The sequence below is a fragment of the Nelumbo lutea genome, chromosome 4 (genome assembly GCF_056320005.1).
Source record: "Nelumbo lutea isolate HS-2025 chromosome 4, American lotus-T2T, whole genome shotgun sequence".
NCBI lineage: Eukaryota > Viridiplantae > Streptophyta > Magnoliopsida > Proteales > Nelumbonaceae > Nelumbo > Nelumbo lutea.
The window spans coordinates 82903274-82922023 of record NC_142687.1 but is presented as its reverse complement, the minus strand read 5'-3'; the positions used below and the strand labels follow the sequence as shown (position 1 = coordinate 82922023).

The 18750-nt window shown below is 35.5% G+C and overlaps 2 protein-coding genes across 6 annotated transcripts; both read right to left on the bottom strand.

Moving 5' to 3' along the window:
• Window positions 1-320: 320 nt before the first annotated feature.
• LOC148861378 (uncharacterized) lies at window positions 321-5434 on the bottom strand. Of its 5 annotated transcripts, none has more exons than XM_088983542.1 (4): window positions 5100-5434; window positions 4390-4828; window positions 3924-4301; window positions 321-1245 (listed from the first exon to the last, which is right to left on the bottom strand). In XM_088983542.1, exons 1-4 carry the CDS (start codon window positions 5139-5141, stop codon window positions 881-883), a joined length of 1224 nt encoding a protein of 407 aa, XP_088839668.1. In that variant the 5' UTR covers window positions 5142-5434; the 3' UTR covers window positions 321-880. The 5 variants fall into 5 exon arrangements, with proteins under 5 accessions (XP_088839668.1, XP_088839671.1, XP_088839669.1 ...); XM_088983545.1 differs by having other exon boundaries at window positions 5145-5340; XM_088983543.1 differs by having other exon boundaries at window positions 4390-4846; window positions 5100-5284.
• A 6331-nt stretch (window positions 5435-11765) lies between these two features.
• On the bottom strand, window positions 11766-14498 carry LOC148861377 (ADP/ATP translocase 1, mitochondrial-like). Its single transcript, XM_088941336.1, has 4 exons — window positions 14260-14498; window positions 12916-13364; window positions 12384-12755; window positions 11766-12276 (listed from the first exon to the last, which is right to left on the bottom strand). The coding sequence occupies exons 2-4, from the start codon at window positions 13351-13353 to the stop codon at window positions 11980-11982; spliced, it is 1107 nt and encodes a 368-aa protein (XP_088797462.1). The 5' UTR covers window positions 13354-13364; window positions 14260-14498; the 3' UTR covers window positions 11766-11979.
• Between the last annotated feature and the right edge of the window lie 4252 nt (window positions 14499-18750).

The window sequence follows — 18750 nt, the reverse complement described above, 5'->3', positions numbered from 1 at the left end:
TTTCTTTCCTTTTTATATAACGGAATGCACCTTTATGCCATCATCGTCATCATCATCTAAGCTCTATCCCAACTATATGGGGTTGGCTACATGAATTCCATTTAGCCTGTTTAATGTCATTCTATTGCTAAAGTATTGGTATTGCTTACTACTTTCACAGTTTTGTTCATGTCCTTCTTGATCTACTCCTTGCTCTTTTAATCCATTTAACTTGTAAAAAGAAATCAATTCTTCTTATGACATGCATATATCAATGAAAAATGCAAACATTTTAAAGGTAGAAATGGGCAAACATTCAGACATTTAGTACATTAAAAGAATTAAATAAACTAGCTAGCTTAAAATTTTATTTGTATAAAAGATTTTCTTTTGGAGCCCTAAGACATTCTTATTGCTGCATAAAGATAAAGATGAAGAAAGGTAGAAAGCTACGCCCAGAGAGAGCCTGATGACATTAATTCATATATGGGGACCATCCATCCAACTTTTGAACTAGTGAATTGAGAATACGCCGAAAATAGGTACCACTAGAAACAGGATAACGAAGCTGGCGTACCAGATAGAGAGAGAGAGAGAGAGTGGCTCATGCGTGAACCATCTGTACTGCGCTGCGCCATGCGGAGTGAGGACGACTCCAATCACGCCATCGAGTGAAGCCGGCCGGTAGCTTACAGACGAACAGTATGAGTCGGGACAAATAGATCCCGACAAATATTAATACATTATTCTATCATCTATATACAAACACCCACATTTTTTTCATCCCCTGTAAAAGAAAAAACATACACATTCCCCTTGCACTACCCAGTACACAGGGGGTAAGAACTGTAGAAAAGAAAAAGATAGATAGATAAACGTGTGTTTTCTCACTTATCAGTTTTCACAGCTTAAGTTTTTTATCCTTGCGACCTAGTTTGGAGAAGAAATCAGCGAGGAAAGCGAAGAATGCAGCGATGCAGCACAGAAGCCAAGTTACTAACATCACCACCCAGTCCTTAAATCTTCTCTTGGGAGGATGGCTCCTGTCCGACTGGATCAGTGCCCTATATATGGCCTCTGTCAATGCATAAGCAGTGACGGGGTCCGACTCATCTGGAAGCAACCCATGTTCGGTCAGGCATACAATGTCATACGCCCCCGACGTCTCTGATATACCCAGAAACTTGGAGATCTTCAGTCGGCCATCGATTCTCTCATCTGAAGATAGCTTGTCGCCATGCGTAAATATCAGGATGGGGTTTTCATCTGCAAACAATTACTCTTACAATTAGAGATAATTGCAACAAACAAGGATGACTGAGGTGGGTTGTTAACTATCTCTCAACAAATTAAAGAGCAAGATCGAATTACAAAAATAGCAAGCAGCCAATCCACTTTAGTAGGGAATACATAAAACTCAATTTGTGAGCATGCATATGCATAAACTCCAAAATAGTTAACCACCCACTGAGGTGTTGGGCTGGCACTTGATTCCAGAATAAGTTTGGGGTGGTGTTTGATCAATAACCCCAACTCTGATTTCTAAAAAGCATGAAAACTCTAAAAGCAGTTTTTAAATTTAAATGATCGGAAATAACTTCTCTAAATTTAGAGTTCTAAGTGTGGTGGAAGTGCTTGACATTCAGAATATTAGAACCTCAAAAAAAAATCCTGATTTGTAGTTTTAACCCTTTAATATATAACATAAATCGTAAAAATATTATGTTATTATAAATGGCAAAATACACAGAACTACCATGTCCTTTTTAGGGATAGTGACACTTAGGTCCCAAACTTTCATTTGCAACAAAAGCAACTTCAGATTCCTAACAGACTGCTTCTGTAGTTAGCATTTTGTCAATTTCGAACTTTATGAGACCATTTTTTTAAGCGAAAAAGAAAAAAAAACCTAAATTTTAAATTTAAAAACTTAGGCTCAGTTTGGAAGGAATACAAATACAAATATGTAGAGTGCAAAACTTTGTATTATATGTATTTTTACGGTACATATTTGTATTCGTATTCTTTCCAAACTGAAATACAAATATGTACTGTACATATTTGTATTTGTAATAAATGAGAGGGCAAAAAAATCTCATTGAAATGCTAACAGCATGAGCATAGCGTTGGAATCTGAAAGTACATGGTAGCACTCTGTTGTAAATGAAAGTTTTCGACCCTAAGTGTAAGTACCCCCAAAGTACAGGGTGGTTCTCTCTTCTCTGTATTTTGCCCTATCATAAATTATATTATATAATAATATTGCTGAAGGGTTATTTGTCCAAATAACCTCTTAATTAAGACTAATTAAGTGGTCAGTATGTTACCTCTTAACAGAGGCACTTTCAGACCCCACCTGAATTTGCTTGGGCAGACATAGGGATGTCAGTGAGTTGGGTTAAATGGTAAATATGCACTGACCTGACCCTATTGGGTTAGGATTGAGTCATTGTTAGTTGGGTTTTGGGTGAGATGAACCCGTTGTGCTAAGAACCCAGATTTCTTACTCACTTTTTCTACCCGCCGTGAATTGCAGCCACACATCTCACAATTCAAGATGTGCGATGTGGCTGCAATTCACGGCGAGTAGAGAGCAGTGGGCAGGAAATCCAGTATGGTCATGCTAAACCCAACCTACTGGAATTGCTGCTGCATTGAAATATATGTATATATAGGCTTGATTGAGCACGGGTTGGGTCCAATTCGGGCTTAATGAAACTGTACCAAACCCAACCCATTGACATCCCTAAACAGATGTTTTATATCAGCAAATGGATAAGCCTGATCTACCATGAGAAGAACCAGTTTATTGAAGCAAACAGTTTTATTTTGTAGACATTTGAGGCGGCCAAACAATTTAAATCTCAGAATGATAGTACATAATACTTGGTGCATTGCTAAACATTTGATCTATGTCCAATCTACCCCTCCCAAGACCCGAATTCAAAGTTGAGGAGAGAACTAAGAATAGAAAAGAGATGCAAATGAGAGAGAGAGAGAGAGAACACAAGCTACAACTATACTTCACAATGGTGTTGTCCAGGCCAAACTCCAAAAGGGATAAGAGAAAGGCCAATGCTTAACTCAAGTGAAATAATTAAATTCAAAGATGGAGAAGGGCCCCTTTTCTTCCTAATTAAGCAATATAATATTTAATTATCTGACAATTGAATGCATTGACTAGTAATCTAATAGAGTCTATGTTGAATGCTATATCAACATCCCATGTGGATTAATATATTTAATGTGATTAAAACTCCTAAGCACCCTATTAAATAATCGATGCTTATTAACCACAACTTAACCTTTTAGGTCTTTTAACAATCCCATTGTAGTGCTAGATAGATAGATTCTACTACTGCATCACTGGGGCCAATATGTGATATTTAGCTTTTTCTTTGTTCTCGTTTGGGTAAGAAGTTAGTTCTTATGATATCATAATGATGAAGAAGAAGGGTATGTCAACTGTACTAAAAAGAAAAGTGATAAAAAGGGTGGTGGAATCCCAAAGATGAAGATGATAGCAGCCTCTGATAAAAGGACCCTAGTGGCCCTACCCTGCCCAGCCCAGTGCCTGAACAAGTGAACATGAACAATTCTTCCTTGACTTCACTATCTCTATTCCCTATGTTATGCTCGGCCCCTGATTCCCCAGTACTAGTGAGCCATTGGCCCTTCTTGGCTCTGCCAGGTTCCATCTGTTTGAAATCATCCCACTTGAGTAAAAGACAGGCTTTCTGGAGCAGAATATCCCTATTATATCCTTATGATGGTAGTGGTTATCATCATATAATAACTGGTGTCTGGTTCTCACGAGGTGCTTCACCGAAAGAAAATCAAATGGTGTCTTATTTTCAAGAAAAGACTTTGACCTGATCCCGAACAGAAGGCCAGGTAGGTATTCGACAATATGCCTAGGAGAAGAAAATGAGAAGGGAACTTACTGCATTTCCTTATAGCAGGACAGTTGAAGAGAGCTTTTGTCGCTTCCATTGGCTTTGCGTCCCCTTTCTTCAACGCTTGGTAGATCTCTGCAATGTTTGCCACTACCACCACACAGTTCACTCTTCTCCAGCTGAACTTGGACAAGGACGACGACGATGGCATGGAACCAACTAATGGCTTCGACGCCTCGTCTCCTGATCTCAAACACAGCTGGTGATGGTGAACCCCATTAACTAGCCACCCCGACAACCCCTCCAGACTCTCTTCCACCCGGTTGTAATCCAAACCCCTCGAATCATAAACGCAAAACCCACTTCGCAGCGACCTCAGCACGTTGTGTTCTTCCATGAACATAGTCGTGTAGTTGGAAGAGTTCCCTAGCAAGAAAGAACAGATAATGATAGAAACATCAAACACGTGGTAAAAACCAAAAAGGAGACCCAATTTCACTACCGTAAAGCTTACCGGAGGTCTGAGCAAAAGGGATCAGTCCAGACCGACCCAGAACGCTATACATTAGGTTCACGAGGGAACTTTTCCCCGAACCAGAGAAACCCGCCAAGAGTATCGTGACAATGGGTGGAATATCCATGTCTTCCTTCTTGATTCCGCCGGTGGGTAGCCAAAAATCGCCAGCCCGGTAGGTAATAAGCTTATGTCGGAGGTCGTCGAGACCCTCAGGAGCTATCAGAGCGAGCCTTTCCATTTCTCTGAGGACTTTGACCCTGGGAGTGAGGTTGGAGAGGTTGGAGAGATCGAGCTTGAGCTGGCCCTGGTCGTTGAAGTGCTCGACCGATCTCCACCAGCAGAAGGGCAACTTTGAAGACTCGTTCTCATCTTCGTCACTGAGGGAGAGAGGGTTCCGCATCTTCTTCTTTTTTATGGGTTTACTTGGAAGCCTGCGCTGTGTTTATTGAATGTCCTGGTATTAATAATGCATACAACTATATATAATAAGGAGAATTATTTCCTGAATTTCCTTTGATGGATTATAGATAACAGACTTTACTGTAAAGTAAATTGCGAGAGAGAGAGAGATGAAGAACAAAATTAACAAAAAAAATAAAAATGAACATGACACATCTTGGCCTCAAGTGGCCATGTGATGTGAGTCGTGGCTCGCTTATCCGAATTGTGAATTTTATGAAGAATGAAAAATTCGGATCACGACAAACCGGTAGAGGCGTCCCTGTTGGTTCGTATAGGCGAGTACCCATTACCCAGTAGTCTGTTCCTTCTGGTTTTTTTGACACTGGAGTAGCACCACTAATCTAAGCAGAGCCGGCCAACTGTAGCGGCTTCGCTGCAATCAGGAAATGCCCGTATAAACAAACGACATGCAGAGTACAAGTGTGAGGAGGAAGCTAGGTGGAACCTACATATATATTAAATATTACGACATTTTAAAGTATTCGTAATTGTAACTTCGATTTTGATAGAACGTTTTTAGGTATCATCGTTTCCATTTTACACATGTTCTCCTTTTTTGGGTAGGTTCTGGTTTTGGCTCATTCTCCCCTTCATGAACCAGTATTTATCCTTGTTTCTTCTTCTCAGTATTCATGTAGGTAGTGACAGTTGCTACTTACTACATGGGCCAGAACTACCCACCCATATCACCATTCATGGACTAATATGAACCACTAATCTGAATTGTGATTTGTGAAGGAAATTCATGTTTGTTTGTTCCCTGGGGCCACCTGAAATGAAATCTGAACTCTTCATTTTAGTTATATAGCTGAATGGAATAAAAAGGTAGGAAAAGAAGTCGGTGTTTCAAAATTCAAAGATAACATCAGTAGAGATGGCAATTTTTCCCGTGATATTAACCAGTTGAGGTTCGGGAAGAGATGCCTTGATGGGGACTAGGACGGGATGGGGATTGATAGTGATACAATACCCAACCAGGGATGGGATGGGGAGTGACCTGTCTTGTCCTAACCTTCCCCGGTTATTTATCAAATATATACATATATAATATTATTTATATTATATATCAAAATATATTTCAAATATTTTAATGTTTTAAAAAATCTCTTATTTTAAATAAATTTATTTCTAAAAATCATTTTAATTTAAGATTTTTAAAAATTTAGTGGAAGATGTTACCAATACTCAGTTGGGACTTGGGATATGCTATGGGGTGTTTGTAGAGATGTAAATCAGGCCACGTCCAGCATGAACTTGGATCAGCTAGGCACGGTCTGGCATGAACTTCGATCGGCTTGGCATGGCCCGGCATGACGGTCCGTAGGCTGTGCTAGGCCTGGCTCGATCATGCGGGCCATGCTGGGTCTAGGGTTTTAGGTCCATGGGCCGGCACGACCCATATATATTATTTATATATATTTATATAATAATATAAATTATAATTATATAATAATATATAGTATATGATATATTAATAAAATAAATATATTTTTTAATTTTATTATATTAATTTATTTAATTATTATATATAAGCAATTTTATATACAAAATTCATATAAAATTAAAATTTTAAGTTTTTTATCAATTTTTTTTAAATAAATAACTTTGGTCCGATGCACAGCCTGACCTAGCCCAAGGTTCGGCCTATAAGCCAACCCGGCCCATGGTATGGCACACTTTACACCTCTAGGTGTTTGTAGGGTGCGAATGTGAATTCAGATGGGAACATGTTTCTGTGTAAAGGGTTATTTTTATTCATGGCAGAGATCAGGATCAGGAATGGAAATTGGTTTCAAAATTAAAATTAAGAAAAGGGAGTATGGTCCCCACCCTGAACCCACTCGATTGCCATTCTTAGAAGAGACAACTGCTCTAAAGTCTGAATTTTATTTTTAATATATTTTTCATTCGGTAAACTCATAAAAAATCTTGAAACTTTGATAGAACCCCGTTACAACGAGGGATTAAAATAAGACTTCAATAAAGCAAGTTGAAAGTTCTCTTATATTAATATACAAGAGTGGAGATATAGATTTGTTATGAGGCGTTCAGTCCATTTGTTTATAGTTGTTTTCCATATTTCAATTTTAAATTATCCAATTCGATGTAGCCTCAGGGACCTCTGGTGTGCCATGTATAATACTAAAATCATAACTTCATTTTTTACAACATCAACGGTTTTATCTTCTAAAACAAAAAAGAAAAAAAAAGTTGATATATTAGTAAAATTGTATTGTTTTTGCTGAAATGACAGTTGTTTATGTTTAAGAAAACAAAACCACTCACAATGTCAAAACCCCACTTAATTGCTTTTGATAAGTGATTTTTTTAATGCGTTCCATTTGATGGAGTTACACCATATTGGTTTTTAATGCTTTAAATAATGCAGCAAAAGGGACTTGGGAGGGTGTTCTGTAGAAAGTTTTACTTTAAAAAAAAATGGACAATGCATGCATGCATGCGTTTGGGCTTGCAATAAGGTACCATTTATGTGGGCAATGGACCAAATAACTTGTAAAGTTCCTGTAGTTGCAACCAGCCCAATTTAAAATGGGCTTGGGCATCAATCAGGCAAGGCCCTTCTAGCTCATTATCAGCCTATCCCGTAGCCTGGACTCAAACATTAGGCTTAAATTACTCGACGCAAGGTACCCATCCCAAATTCATATTTCTGGTCCATTCCATGATAGAACCATATAAAGGGAAATTGGTTTTTGAGTGATATACTTTGTAACGGATGAAATATCTATAAAAAGAGCTGAGATTTGGCATGGTTTATGATTAAATTAAGATGAGAGGTACAACATAAGAGATGAGGTGTGTACTGCATAATGATAACATAATATTGGGTATATATTATTTATCCCTAGGTTATTCAAGCCAGGCCTTGGGTTGACTAACATCCATCCAATCGGACTTCATAAAAAACAATATCAACCCACTATTGAAATCAAAAAGTATAAAATAGCTATTTGAAGACACAAAAGAAGGAAGAATATATTATATATATTATATAGTCAATGTGTTTTGTTTTATGAAAGCAATGTTTGGCATAATTTCCTTAGCATCATAATAAATAAATAATTCATGCTGCCCTAAATTATATAGAGATTCATAAGGCAAGTAAACTAATCCTGGTTACTAAAAATGTATTCTTAGCAAAGAATAAGAGGTCAATGGATGTAAAAAATTGAAACCGGGGGACTGGGGATCAAATCATGGTTTTTGAATCATCGTTGATTCGGATGATCGGATCGTTCTGTTTGGGAACCATTCAGGCAACGGTTTCTTTTTATTTCAAATCCGGTCTCCGGCCAAAAATCATTGAATCGGTCAACGAACTGTTGACTTGCGCAGTTGAACCGTCAACCCGTTCAATTGTTTTTGGTTGTTTTTTAACTTTAATTTTTTTTTTTAATTTATTTAGTCAAAATGGACCGTCCATTTGGATCAGACAGTTGAACCATCAACCCAAAAATCGGTGGCCAGGACAGTTCTATTACCGGGTCGTTTTTTAAAACATTGGGTCAAACCATATACAACTAAGTGGACCCAAAGTGAAGAGAAATAAGACATAGGAAGAGGGGTTAAAATCAAGATGGCAATTGGGCATAGTAGGCATTGGTTGAACTACAATACACCCATTTACCAACCATAGACTGGTTTCTGGTTCTAGGGATTTACCTTACTCGAACCAATCTTATGAATTGGCCTTGACTAGCCTTGGTGGAACTGAACTTGCCTTGAAATAAACCCCAAAATTCTTTTGAGGTAAAGATTTGAACCCAAAAACTCATGGTTACAAAGGCCATGGTCTCACTTGACCATTGAGTTACTTAAGCCATTTGATCATTTGTTTTCATTTTAATATTTGGATGTGTATAATAAGCAATGTAAAAGGTAATATTTATAAAATTTAAATTATAATGATAAGCTTTGAATCATATATTAATATATTATGATAACCTAGATAATAAATTACTCAACTTAATCAATAAAGATAATATAAACATTAAAGAGCATGTTTCATTTTTAAAGAGCATGTTTCATTTTTATTATGGGGAGAGTGAAGAAAGAATATATTCCTCATGTATACCCTGGAACAACCAAGGCCAGGACCAACTCTAAAGTCAACCTTCACAAGGTAGGTTCCAAGTTTTTCCATGGAACCGAACTGACCCAACCCATTCTCACTCCTACTAAAGAGAGGAACTGAAGATAAGAGCCTTGTGTAATAGACGCAATGGGTATCCATCACCCGACCCATATCCATCCACTTAAAGTCTTAAACTTGTGGGTGCAAGTCGGGCACGAGCAGGTGGCCCAACCCTAAATAATGGGCCTAAGGCCTGAGCCTCCACCAGGCCCAAGGTCAAGCCCGATCTTTCCAGCCCAGGCCCAGCCAAAACTGAAAATGGTGATATTCAAATTGAGCCTAGGCCGGGTTTGGGTTGCTAAATTGGACTCAAATGAGCCTTTCAGGCCGGATGTATCTGTGTGTATGTGTGTAATTAGGCTGGTTTCAGGTTATACTAAGGTCGGGCTAGGTTTGAACCAAGCTCGAGCCACCTAAGGATTGGGCGGGTTAGTCTTGAATCCAACCCAAAAGATAAAAAATAAAACCAAGGCTTTGAGCCTAGGCCCAGTGCGCAGACTAAAAATCCAAGCCCAGCCATGCAACAATGTGAAGATGTTTTCGGGCTCAAATTGGGCCCGCCCAAGTTGCACCCTGCTTAAAACTCCATCAATGGATAGTGGTTTGTCAGTCCATATAAAGAGTTATTAAGACAGGTGAAGTGGGGAAGAAGACTAACCCAGCAACATTGGAATGTAGAAGGACGACAGTTTCAGATCGAATAGGCGAAAAAAGGAAGATTTCTCAAAGTACTAAGGCTCAGTTTGGTAAGATTACGAATACAAATATGTACAGTGTAAATGTATGCAAAATAATACAAAATATAAGGTTTTACACTATATATTTGTATTTGTACTTTTTCCAAACTAAGCCTAATGAAAAGCAGCAACATTTATAATAAGCTAATGATACAGATTTACAGTGGAAATTGGGTCAAAATAGGGTTATTGAAGATAATGCATAAATCTTTAAACCTGTGAAAATGCCCTTTGCAATTTTTGTTTTCTTTAATTTTTGAAATAGAAGATATTTGGTGTTTTTATGTATTGGTTGCAGTAATTTGCACTAGTATAAATGCATGGGGTGCAAATGTAAAAAATGCAAATTCTAGTAATTTTGTTTTGGATTTTACTTTATTCTGCTTGATGTCTTAATTTACTTCATTTTTACTGAATTCAAAAAAAAAAAAAGCTAAAATTTGAAATAAAAATAAATCAGAATTTGCACTTAAATCATTTGCATTATCATGATTTTGCATCAGTGCAAATTTATTTGCATTACAAACAAACACAGCCTTAGTAAAAGAGCAGAAAATGTGCCAACATGAACCACATGGACAATTTACTTCTTAAAAAGAGTGTTTTGATTCAATATATAACAACTGCACATGGAAGGGTACACACCATACAGGTGTTGAGGCAATGTACTACCACCTTTGTCAAGTCCTAGCCTCCTATCTTCCATTTTTCTTTTTACTGTATTAGTTATCTTTGTATAACCAGTTGAACTTATATATGCGTTGATATGTGAAAATTTGCATCCTTTCTTTTGTATTATCTCTTTTTGAGGGGAGTGTAAATACAAATATGTTATGCAAAATGTAAAACCTCCATTTGGAAGGAGTATAAATACAAATATATAGAGCACAAAATCTTATATTTTGTATTATTTTGTATAAATTTGTACTGTACATATTTGTATTTGTATTCCCTTCCAAATTGAGCCTTAGGTTGCGTCTGGTAGCGGTGGAAATCAATCAGGCACCGTGGTTTAGATGAATACAAATGGGGACCGGATTATCAGACCCATATGCATCTATTTCGTTTGATAACCAACAATGCGAAGAGGCTCATTGGGCATTTGAATTGATATAGAAAAGTAGAAAACAATAGCAGATTATCGGACTCTTTTAGTTGCAACGCCCACGTTTGCGGTGGCAAGTGCCCTCTGTGAATCAGAATTGAGATTCATCATCTTCAAGTGAAAATTGTCATTTCCAATAAGAAATCCAGAGAATGGTTTCCTCACAGAATGAAACTCAATCATCCTTTGAAACTGAGACCCACGACACTATTTCATGCATAAGTTTCGGTCTTGTCAGGCTTGATCTGGGTTACAAGTTACAACACAGGTTGCTCTAGACCCAAAATCAATACATGATTGGAACTATTTGGTTTGTGGAGATTGGTAAAATACTACTGGAAAAAACCTGAAACTCAAAGTCTCAAACCGTATTGGATGCATACTGATAATGAGGTAAACAATAAGAGAAAAATTGCACTGGATTCGCTTGTTTCTCTCTATAAATTCAGCATTCCTAAACTTGAGTTTTTACCGTGTACATCTAGCTAGCTACTAATTAAGTTTGGAATTGGACCTAATTCCAAAAGGTACGTACTTGAATCTATGGATCCAAGTTCAGTTCAATCATCAATATTTGTAGATTCAAACCCACCCTGTTCATCAATGGTGGGAATGTCTGTTAATTATCCAAAGGGGGCTACAACTATTTCAATCCCTATGACTCTTCTCTCATCTCTTTGGTCTGTTGCTTGGAGTGGAGTAGTAGATAACTTGATAGACGCATTTGTTGGGCTTCCAATGCTTGGCTCTCGCTACCTGTATCTTACTATTCATTTTTCAGGTGTCGAAACATTTTGCCCAAGGGCATAGATTCAGAGTTGGTGTTGCAGTGAGTTCCAATGGAGATTCTGGGTCCTCTAATATGTCTAAGAGCAAGATGAAAAAAAAAAAAAACATCTTATTACGCTAGCACTCAGTCAAAGCTCATTCTTCATGGACTCATCAATTACCAGTAGTAGCTAGAGAGAATACCACAACTCCTTGAAAAGATATATGGAGATAAAAATCCCAGCAATATTAACAGGAGACTCCACCCTCCTTGACATTTAATTATTTAAGAGTAGGTTTTTTCTTCAGTTAACAATGAAGAATGATATGAAGTGAACATTATGGATGCCAAGGATTAATTAACCGCCACCAGATCCATACTTCTTCCCGAATACGATCATCTGTAACTTGTCATATCCGGCAAGCACGCCGGCACCGGCAACCGCACGTAGGATGTTTGCGCCTGCACCCTTGAACAATGATTTCATCCCTTCGTTCTGTAGGATCTGAGAAAACGCATCCATTGAACTCTTGTACTTGACAGCTTCACCGGATGTCATCATCATTCTTCTACGCACTGTGTCGATTGGATAGGATGCAAGCCCGGCTCCGTTTGTGATCACCCAACCCAGCGCAAAGCTCGCAAAGAAGCTATCCTGAAACCACCGGAGAGAGAGACTCGCTGTGATATCCCAATTAATAATGCATGATGTAATGTAACTCATTCAAAGCCAACGATCGATAATATGAGCAACTCACAAACCTGCATCTTCCCAACGAGAATCACAGGCTTGAGAGAGTCGTACATTCCAAAGTAGAGACCCCGGTAGACTATGATTCCGACGCACGAAATATTGAACCCACGGTAGAGTCCAGCTATTCCATCGGTCTGTAGAGTTTTCCTGTACACATCAACCAAACCATTGAATTGCCTCTCTCCTCCCTTCTTTGCTGCCTTTGCATCGTTGGCCAGACGGGTTCGGGCGTAGTCCAGGGAGTAAACAAAGAACAGGGAAGAAGCACCAGCAGCACCCCCTGACGCCAAATTTCCCGCAAACCATTTCCAGTATCCATCTCTATCCTTCTTGAAGTTAAACATACGCTTGAAGTAATCCTTGAATGCAAAGTTTAATGCCTGGTTCGACACATACCAAATTGTCATGATTACAGAACAGAGGCCCAAGAGATCATTCTTTAAGGAATAATCAAAGAAATGACACAAAGTGAGGAAGATTGAAATAACAGAGGTGAACAAAAAAATCCAAAGGAGACGATAGTTTACAGAAAAGACAAACCTGAGTAGGGAAGTAACGAATGACATTGGCGGTGTTCCCTCTCCACAATGAGATAAATCCCTCATCCTTGATCGTACGAGCAAAACAATCACCAATTCCTTTGTAGGGTTCAGTTAGTCTACCAGCCTTGATCATTTCGTCTTGGTTCTGAATCAAAAGTTTTACTCGTTCAATAGGAGCAGCAGCAGTTTTTGATACAGCAGCAGAGACTCCACCCATCAGGAAATCAACGACGAATGCGCTGGCGCCTTTCTCAGAAGGTGCTTGGACAAATACAGTTGACTTCGAGGTGGGCATAGAGAAAGCTTGTGTCCTTTCATGGGAAGGCTTGTAAAAGCTACAGTTTCGAGCCTGCACATGTTGGGAATTGCAGGAACGAAGAAGGATCTGACTACACAAATTCTGAGTAACAGATGGTTGACGAGGCCAATCTGCCATGTTTGCAAAGCCTGCACCCAATATGGATAACTGTGTCAACAAAGCAGATTAATGGATAAACATGTTTGATCCACAATTCAGAAAAATTCAGGAAAACCCTCAACTAGAACATATATACTTTGCGGAAGTACCTTCATTGCGAACTAATATCAAATATTTGCAACTACTATCTGAGGAACTAACCATAATTAAGTTTCGCACTAAAATGCGGTTGGATGAACATTCATATTGTGATATAGATAGTCAGGAACTAAATGTAGAATATCAGAGTCTATATCAAGCACCAAAACCCCATACATAGTCAATTTAAGTAATCGGAAGAGACATAAGCAAGAGAGAAGAATTTGCGTTCATGTCAATCATGAAACAGAATGCAAATGATTGGTGAACTCAAAATCAAGAAGACCCAACTGGAGAAAATCCTTGAATGTTACTGATTTGTATGGAGATTTGTACCCCTATTAGCCGTCCATTCAGATTAGTACAGATTACTTGATCCACTATACAAGAAAGACAAATATAGGACAATGGCGATTTACTATTATGGTAACTGTTTTAATAACCCAGTAGTTTAGCTCGGTCCATGTTAACCATATATTCAGAACATAATAAAGCATATTACAGTTACACTGCAAATCATCAAGAAATACCACTTCAAAAACATTAAAAAGAGAAGAACTATTTCATTTATATAAGTTTGTGCAAGTAATAAGGAACTAAATTAACCAATGAATTAAATGGTAACTAAATAGCAAAAAGGATCACATTGTCAACATTATCCATGGAATGCCGATTTGGATGGACTGAAGCCCAGAAAGAAAACTAAAGTATAGAATAGAGGGAAAAAGAATGTCGTTAACGACCATCGAAAGAGAGAGAGAGACCGATACGACAACTTTAACACACCTCGTTAGAAACCGGCAGCCGGAAAATGTTCTTCCAGAATGATAGACTGATGCCACAAATTTACTACCAGTGTCTGATACCCGTAGTCCGCCGGAAGGAAGAGGGAAAAAGAATGACGTTATAATGATAGCAATGCCAAGTATTAAAAACGAAAACGAAAAGATAAAAGACAGAAAGAAAACGAAGAGGGATCAGTCTGAACTCTGTCTCTGTTGTGGAAAAAGAAATGTTGGAAATATGGAAGGAAACTGATATATTTATAAGGTGGAAGTGACCATATTTCGCCATGAAAACCGCAAATTCATACGCACGTTTGTTTTTCGTCAACCGATCCGGAGGCATCGGGGCTCCGCTTAGTGACGTAATTCCTGGCAGTGAAGACTAAAGACTAAGGCTGTGTTTGGTTATAGTGAAAATTTATTTGCTTGTAAATTTTTGTTTAATTTTGTTTTGGATTTTATTTTATTCTTTTTCATGTCTTAAATTACTTCTTTTATACTGCAATCAAACAAAATAAGTTAAATTTTAAAACAAAAATAGATCAGATTTTACACTCAAATCATTTACACTGCCTTAGTTTTGCATCAGTTCAAATTTATTTATATTATAACCAAAGACAGCCTAATGGAGGTTAGAGGTCAGATCTAAAAGTATTTAGCTACCGTCGATCAAGAATATATTAGGCATTATGAGTTGATAACACCACAGGCTTGAAACTTGAGAGATTAGAGAGTCGTACGTATTGGGTATCTGAATAGACATTTTACACTGTTTTAGGAACGGGTCCTTGGGCCGAGCCCATAGATTCGTGAGCCCACCCAAGTTGTAAGCCTACTTGGCAGGTTGGTATTTGGGCCTCCATTTATCTACTTCTCTACCTTTCTGTGAGCAGGTGATTGACTCCGGTAAGATTCGAAATAGACCAAATTTTTATTTATTATCCATTTTCCACCGTCAAGAATAGGCCCTCCATCAGTTTCAGACCTTCGCATCTCATTATGTGTAGGACCACAACTTGGGCCGGGTTGGCCCCTACCCAAAACAGTCGGGTCACGTTGGCAATTGAATTAGTCAGTTAGGGTTAGGATTGGACCTTGCAACCCGATTTCACATTGGGTTGGGATCGAGTGATCCCTTGGCAACCCGAACCTCGCTCTGGTATTGTACATATGTATTATTATCCTGTTACGCGATGCATACAATCATATCAATGCTTTTAACTCTTAAGCCCTAACAATAATGACAAGTCGTTAGTGTTTTTTGTTCCATAATATTATGTTCTATTATTATTAATTTCATGATTTTAGGTTTTCAATTAAACCTTTTTTTTATATAAATGGAAGATCTGTTATAATTCATAATAGATTTTAATCCATGGTTTTTGAAGCATCATTGACCTGGACGATTTGACCATCCGGCATATGAACTGTTCAAACAATCGGTTCCGTTTTACCCCAAACCCCGGTCTCTTACCAAAAATCATTGAATCGGTCAACGAACCATTGACCTGGGTGGTCAAACCATCAACCCGTCCGATTTATTCAATGATTTTTGGCCGTTTTAAAGTTTATTTTTTTTATTTATTTTATCAGAATAGGCCATCCATTTGGACTGGAGGATTAAACTATCAAGCCAGAAACCAGTGGCCAAAACGATTCTAACTTCAGATCGTTTTTTAAAGCGTTGCTTTAATCATTTGAAACATTCCCTTTTTTTCACTTCTATACTAAAAAAATAATAAAAACATCAAAGAAGTAAATACCAACAAATAAAAAATATGATCAGCCACCGGTCATAAAAGCTCAGAGTAGGTCTCTAGGTCAAAGATTAAGACAATTCGAAACATTTTATGATATTTCAAAAAGATGAGAAAAGTTAGATTGGCCCAATCCGAGCCCAAAGGTTGGGTTGGGTTAGAGTTAGGGTTGACTAGGTTTGGTAAATCAAAAAGATAGTAGTGAAATTTTAAAATTTTGGGCTATGTTTGATTTGAAAAAGTTTCATTTTCTTTCCTTTCCCTACTTTTTCCTTCAAACAAATATAACGTTAGACGTTCTATTATTCTTTTAATATATAGATTTTTTTTACTCTACATCATTTATTCATCATTTACCTTGAGAGAAGATGGCCTAAACAATGAGTAATGACAATAGCCCATCCATGTAAGAGAATACAGAAATCTGATTGGGTTTGTTTGTTTGGTGTACTGAGTGCTAAAATTAAGTCTATATTTGGAAGGGTTTATCTTATTCAAATAAGTAATCACTTATTTATATTTGAGAAATAAGCTAGAATATATGGTAATTGGCATTGGTAATGAAAAAAAAAAAAAAACACTTGTTGAAAAACCCAAATTTTGAACTTACTTTTAAGTGATTATTTCCTTTCTTGCACGTCTTGGCCTGACATGTTATTTTGAAAATATCTATACTACCCTCTTTGAAATAAGTGCTTTTTCACCAAACATTCATGAACAGTTATTAATCCAAACCATCCTTGGTATGATATCTAGTAATACATTGGTTGAATACATTGTGTTTGGTTTAAGGAAAAAGATCAAATGATTGGTTCATAACTAGGTGTCTGAACGAATCGAATACGAATCGAATCAGGCAATATCCAAATTTGATTCGATATGTGATGGAATTGAAAATCAATATTTGAATTCAAATTTGATTAAGCATTCTAATATTCGATTTAATTTGAATTCGATTAGTTAATTATTTTAGATAATTAATAAATATTTTATTTATATAAATATATAAAATTATTTATATAATTTAACTAGCGGGGACCCATACGACGCAAAGGCTTTGTTGAGTGAAAGTGAAATTATGAAAACACAAAATAGTAAATACATTTTTTTTCTATTTTCCATTGTAACAATATGAACTAATATCATCATAGGCTAGGATTATAATACTTCAATTATATAATTTATAATTTATACAAAAAAACAAATGTATATTAAATACACTATGAACTAATTACATTTATTTCTTGAATATTACTGACAATTAGTACATATTTTCAAAAAGTAGATATATATATATATATATATAACTTTTGTTAATTTAGCATATTTATTAAAAATCATGTTAATCCATTTTTTGTCATTTTGACAAAATTATTGGTAATTTATTTTTGGTTATTTTCTTGGCTAATTTCTATTCATTAAATGTAATTTTCTGTTATTGATAGCTTAAATTTAATTTAAATATAATTACTCTTAATTATAGACTAAAATTTAATTATATTACTTACAGTTTCAAATTAATAAAAATATTAATATTTTTAATAACTACAGTATTTTAATAAACACTTAATTTATATAATCTGTAATTAATAATGCTAAAACTATTGAAAATACTATAAAATAGGGTTAATTATTAATACTATAACTTTTAAAAATACTATTATTAAAAAATACATTATATTTAATAAATAATGTTAATCAATTAAAATAATAGTATTATTAAAAATGTTGTAATTATTAAAAGTACTATATTAATTAATAAATGTATTAATTAAAAGTACATTTAATACTGTTAATTAGTAAAATACCATAATTATTTAATTACTATTAATTAATAAATACTATAAATGTTAATACTTTTTTTAATAAATTATAGCTTACATTATATTAATTAATAAATACATTATTTAATACTGCTTTTTCAATAAACACTGGTAATTATTTAAAAATACAATTAATAAATAAATACATTATTTTTAATAAATATGCTTAATACTGTTAATTGTTAAAAATATTATAATTATTATTAATGCTGTAAATTTTAAAATACAGTAATTATTATCTCTCTCTCTCTCTCTCTCTCTCTCTCTCTCTTAAAAGGAATAATAACATGCATTAAATAAGAGGCCTTAGAAAACCCAAAGGACTTTCTCTCTAATAGTGTGCAACTTTATTAATCTAATCAAGATAAGTAATGATTACAATTTTATATTTTAAAAAATAGAAAAATACAAATTTTGAAAAAATAGATAAATAGGTTCTCTCAAAAATTAATTTTAATGGTTATATTTTTTAATTTTTGGTAATTTGTCATATTTATTAGAAATCATATTAATTGATTTTTGGTAATTTCTTGAATAATTTTTGGTAATTATGACAAAATTATTGGTACTTTAATTTTGGTTATTTTCTTGGCTAATTTCTGTTCATTTAAATATAATTACTTTTAATTACAATACTTATAGTTTCAAATATAATTTAATAAACACTGTTAATTAATAAATATTGTAATTAATAATACTGTAATTATTGAAAATACTGTAAAATATGCTTAATTATTAATATTATAATTATTAAAATATTGTTGATAAAGAATGTTGTAATTATTAAAAATGTTGTAGTTATTAAAAGTACTATTTTAATTAAAAATATGATTAATTAATAAATTCAGTATTTCAATAAATACTTTTAGTTAATTAATAATACTGTAATTATTAAAAATATTGTAATAATTA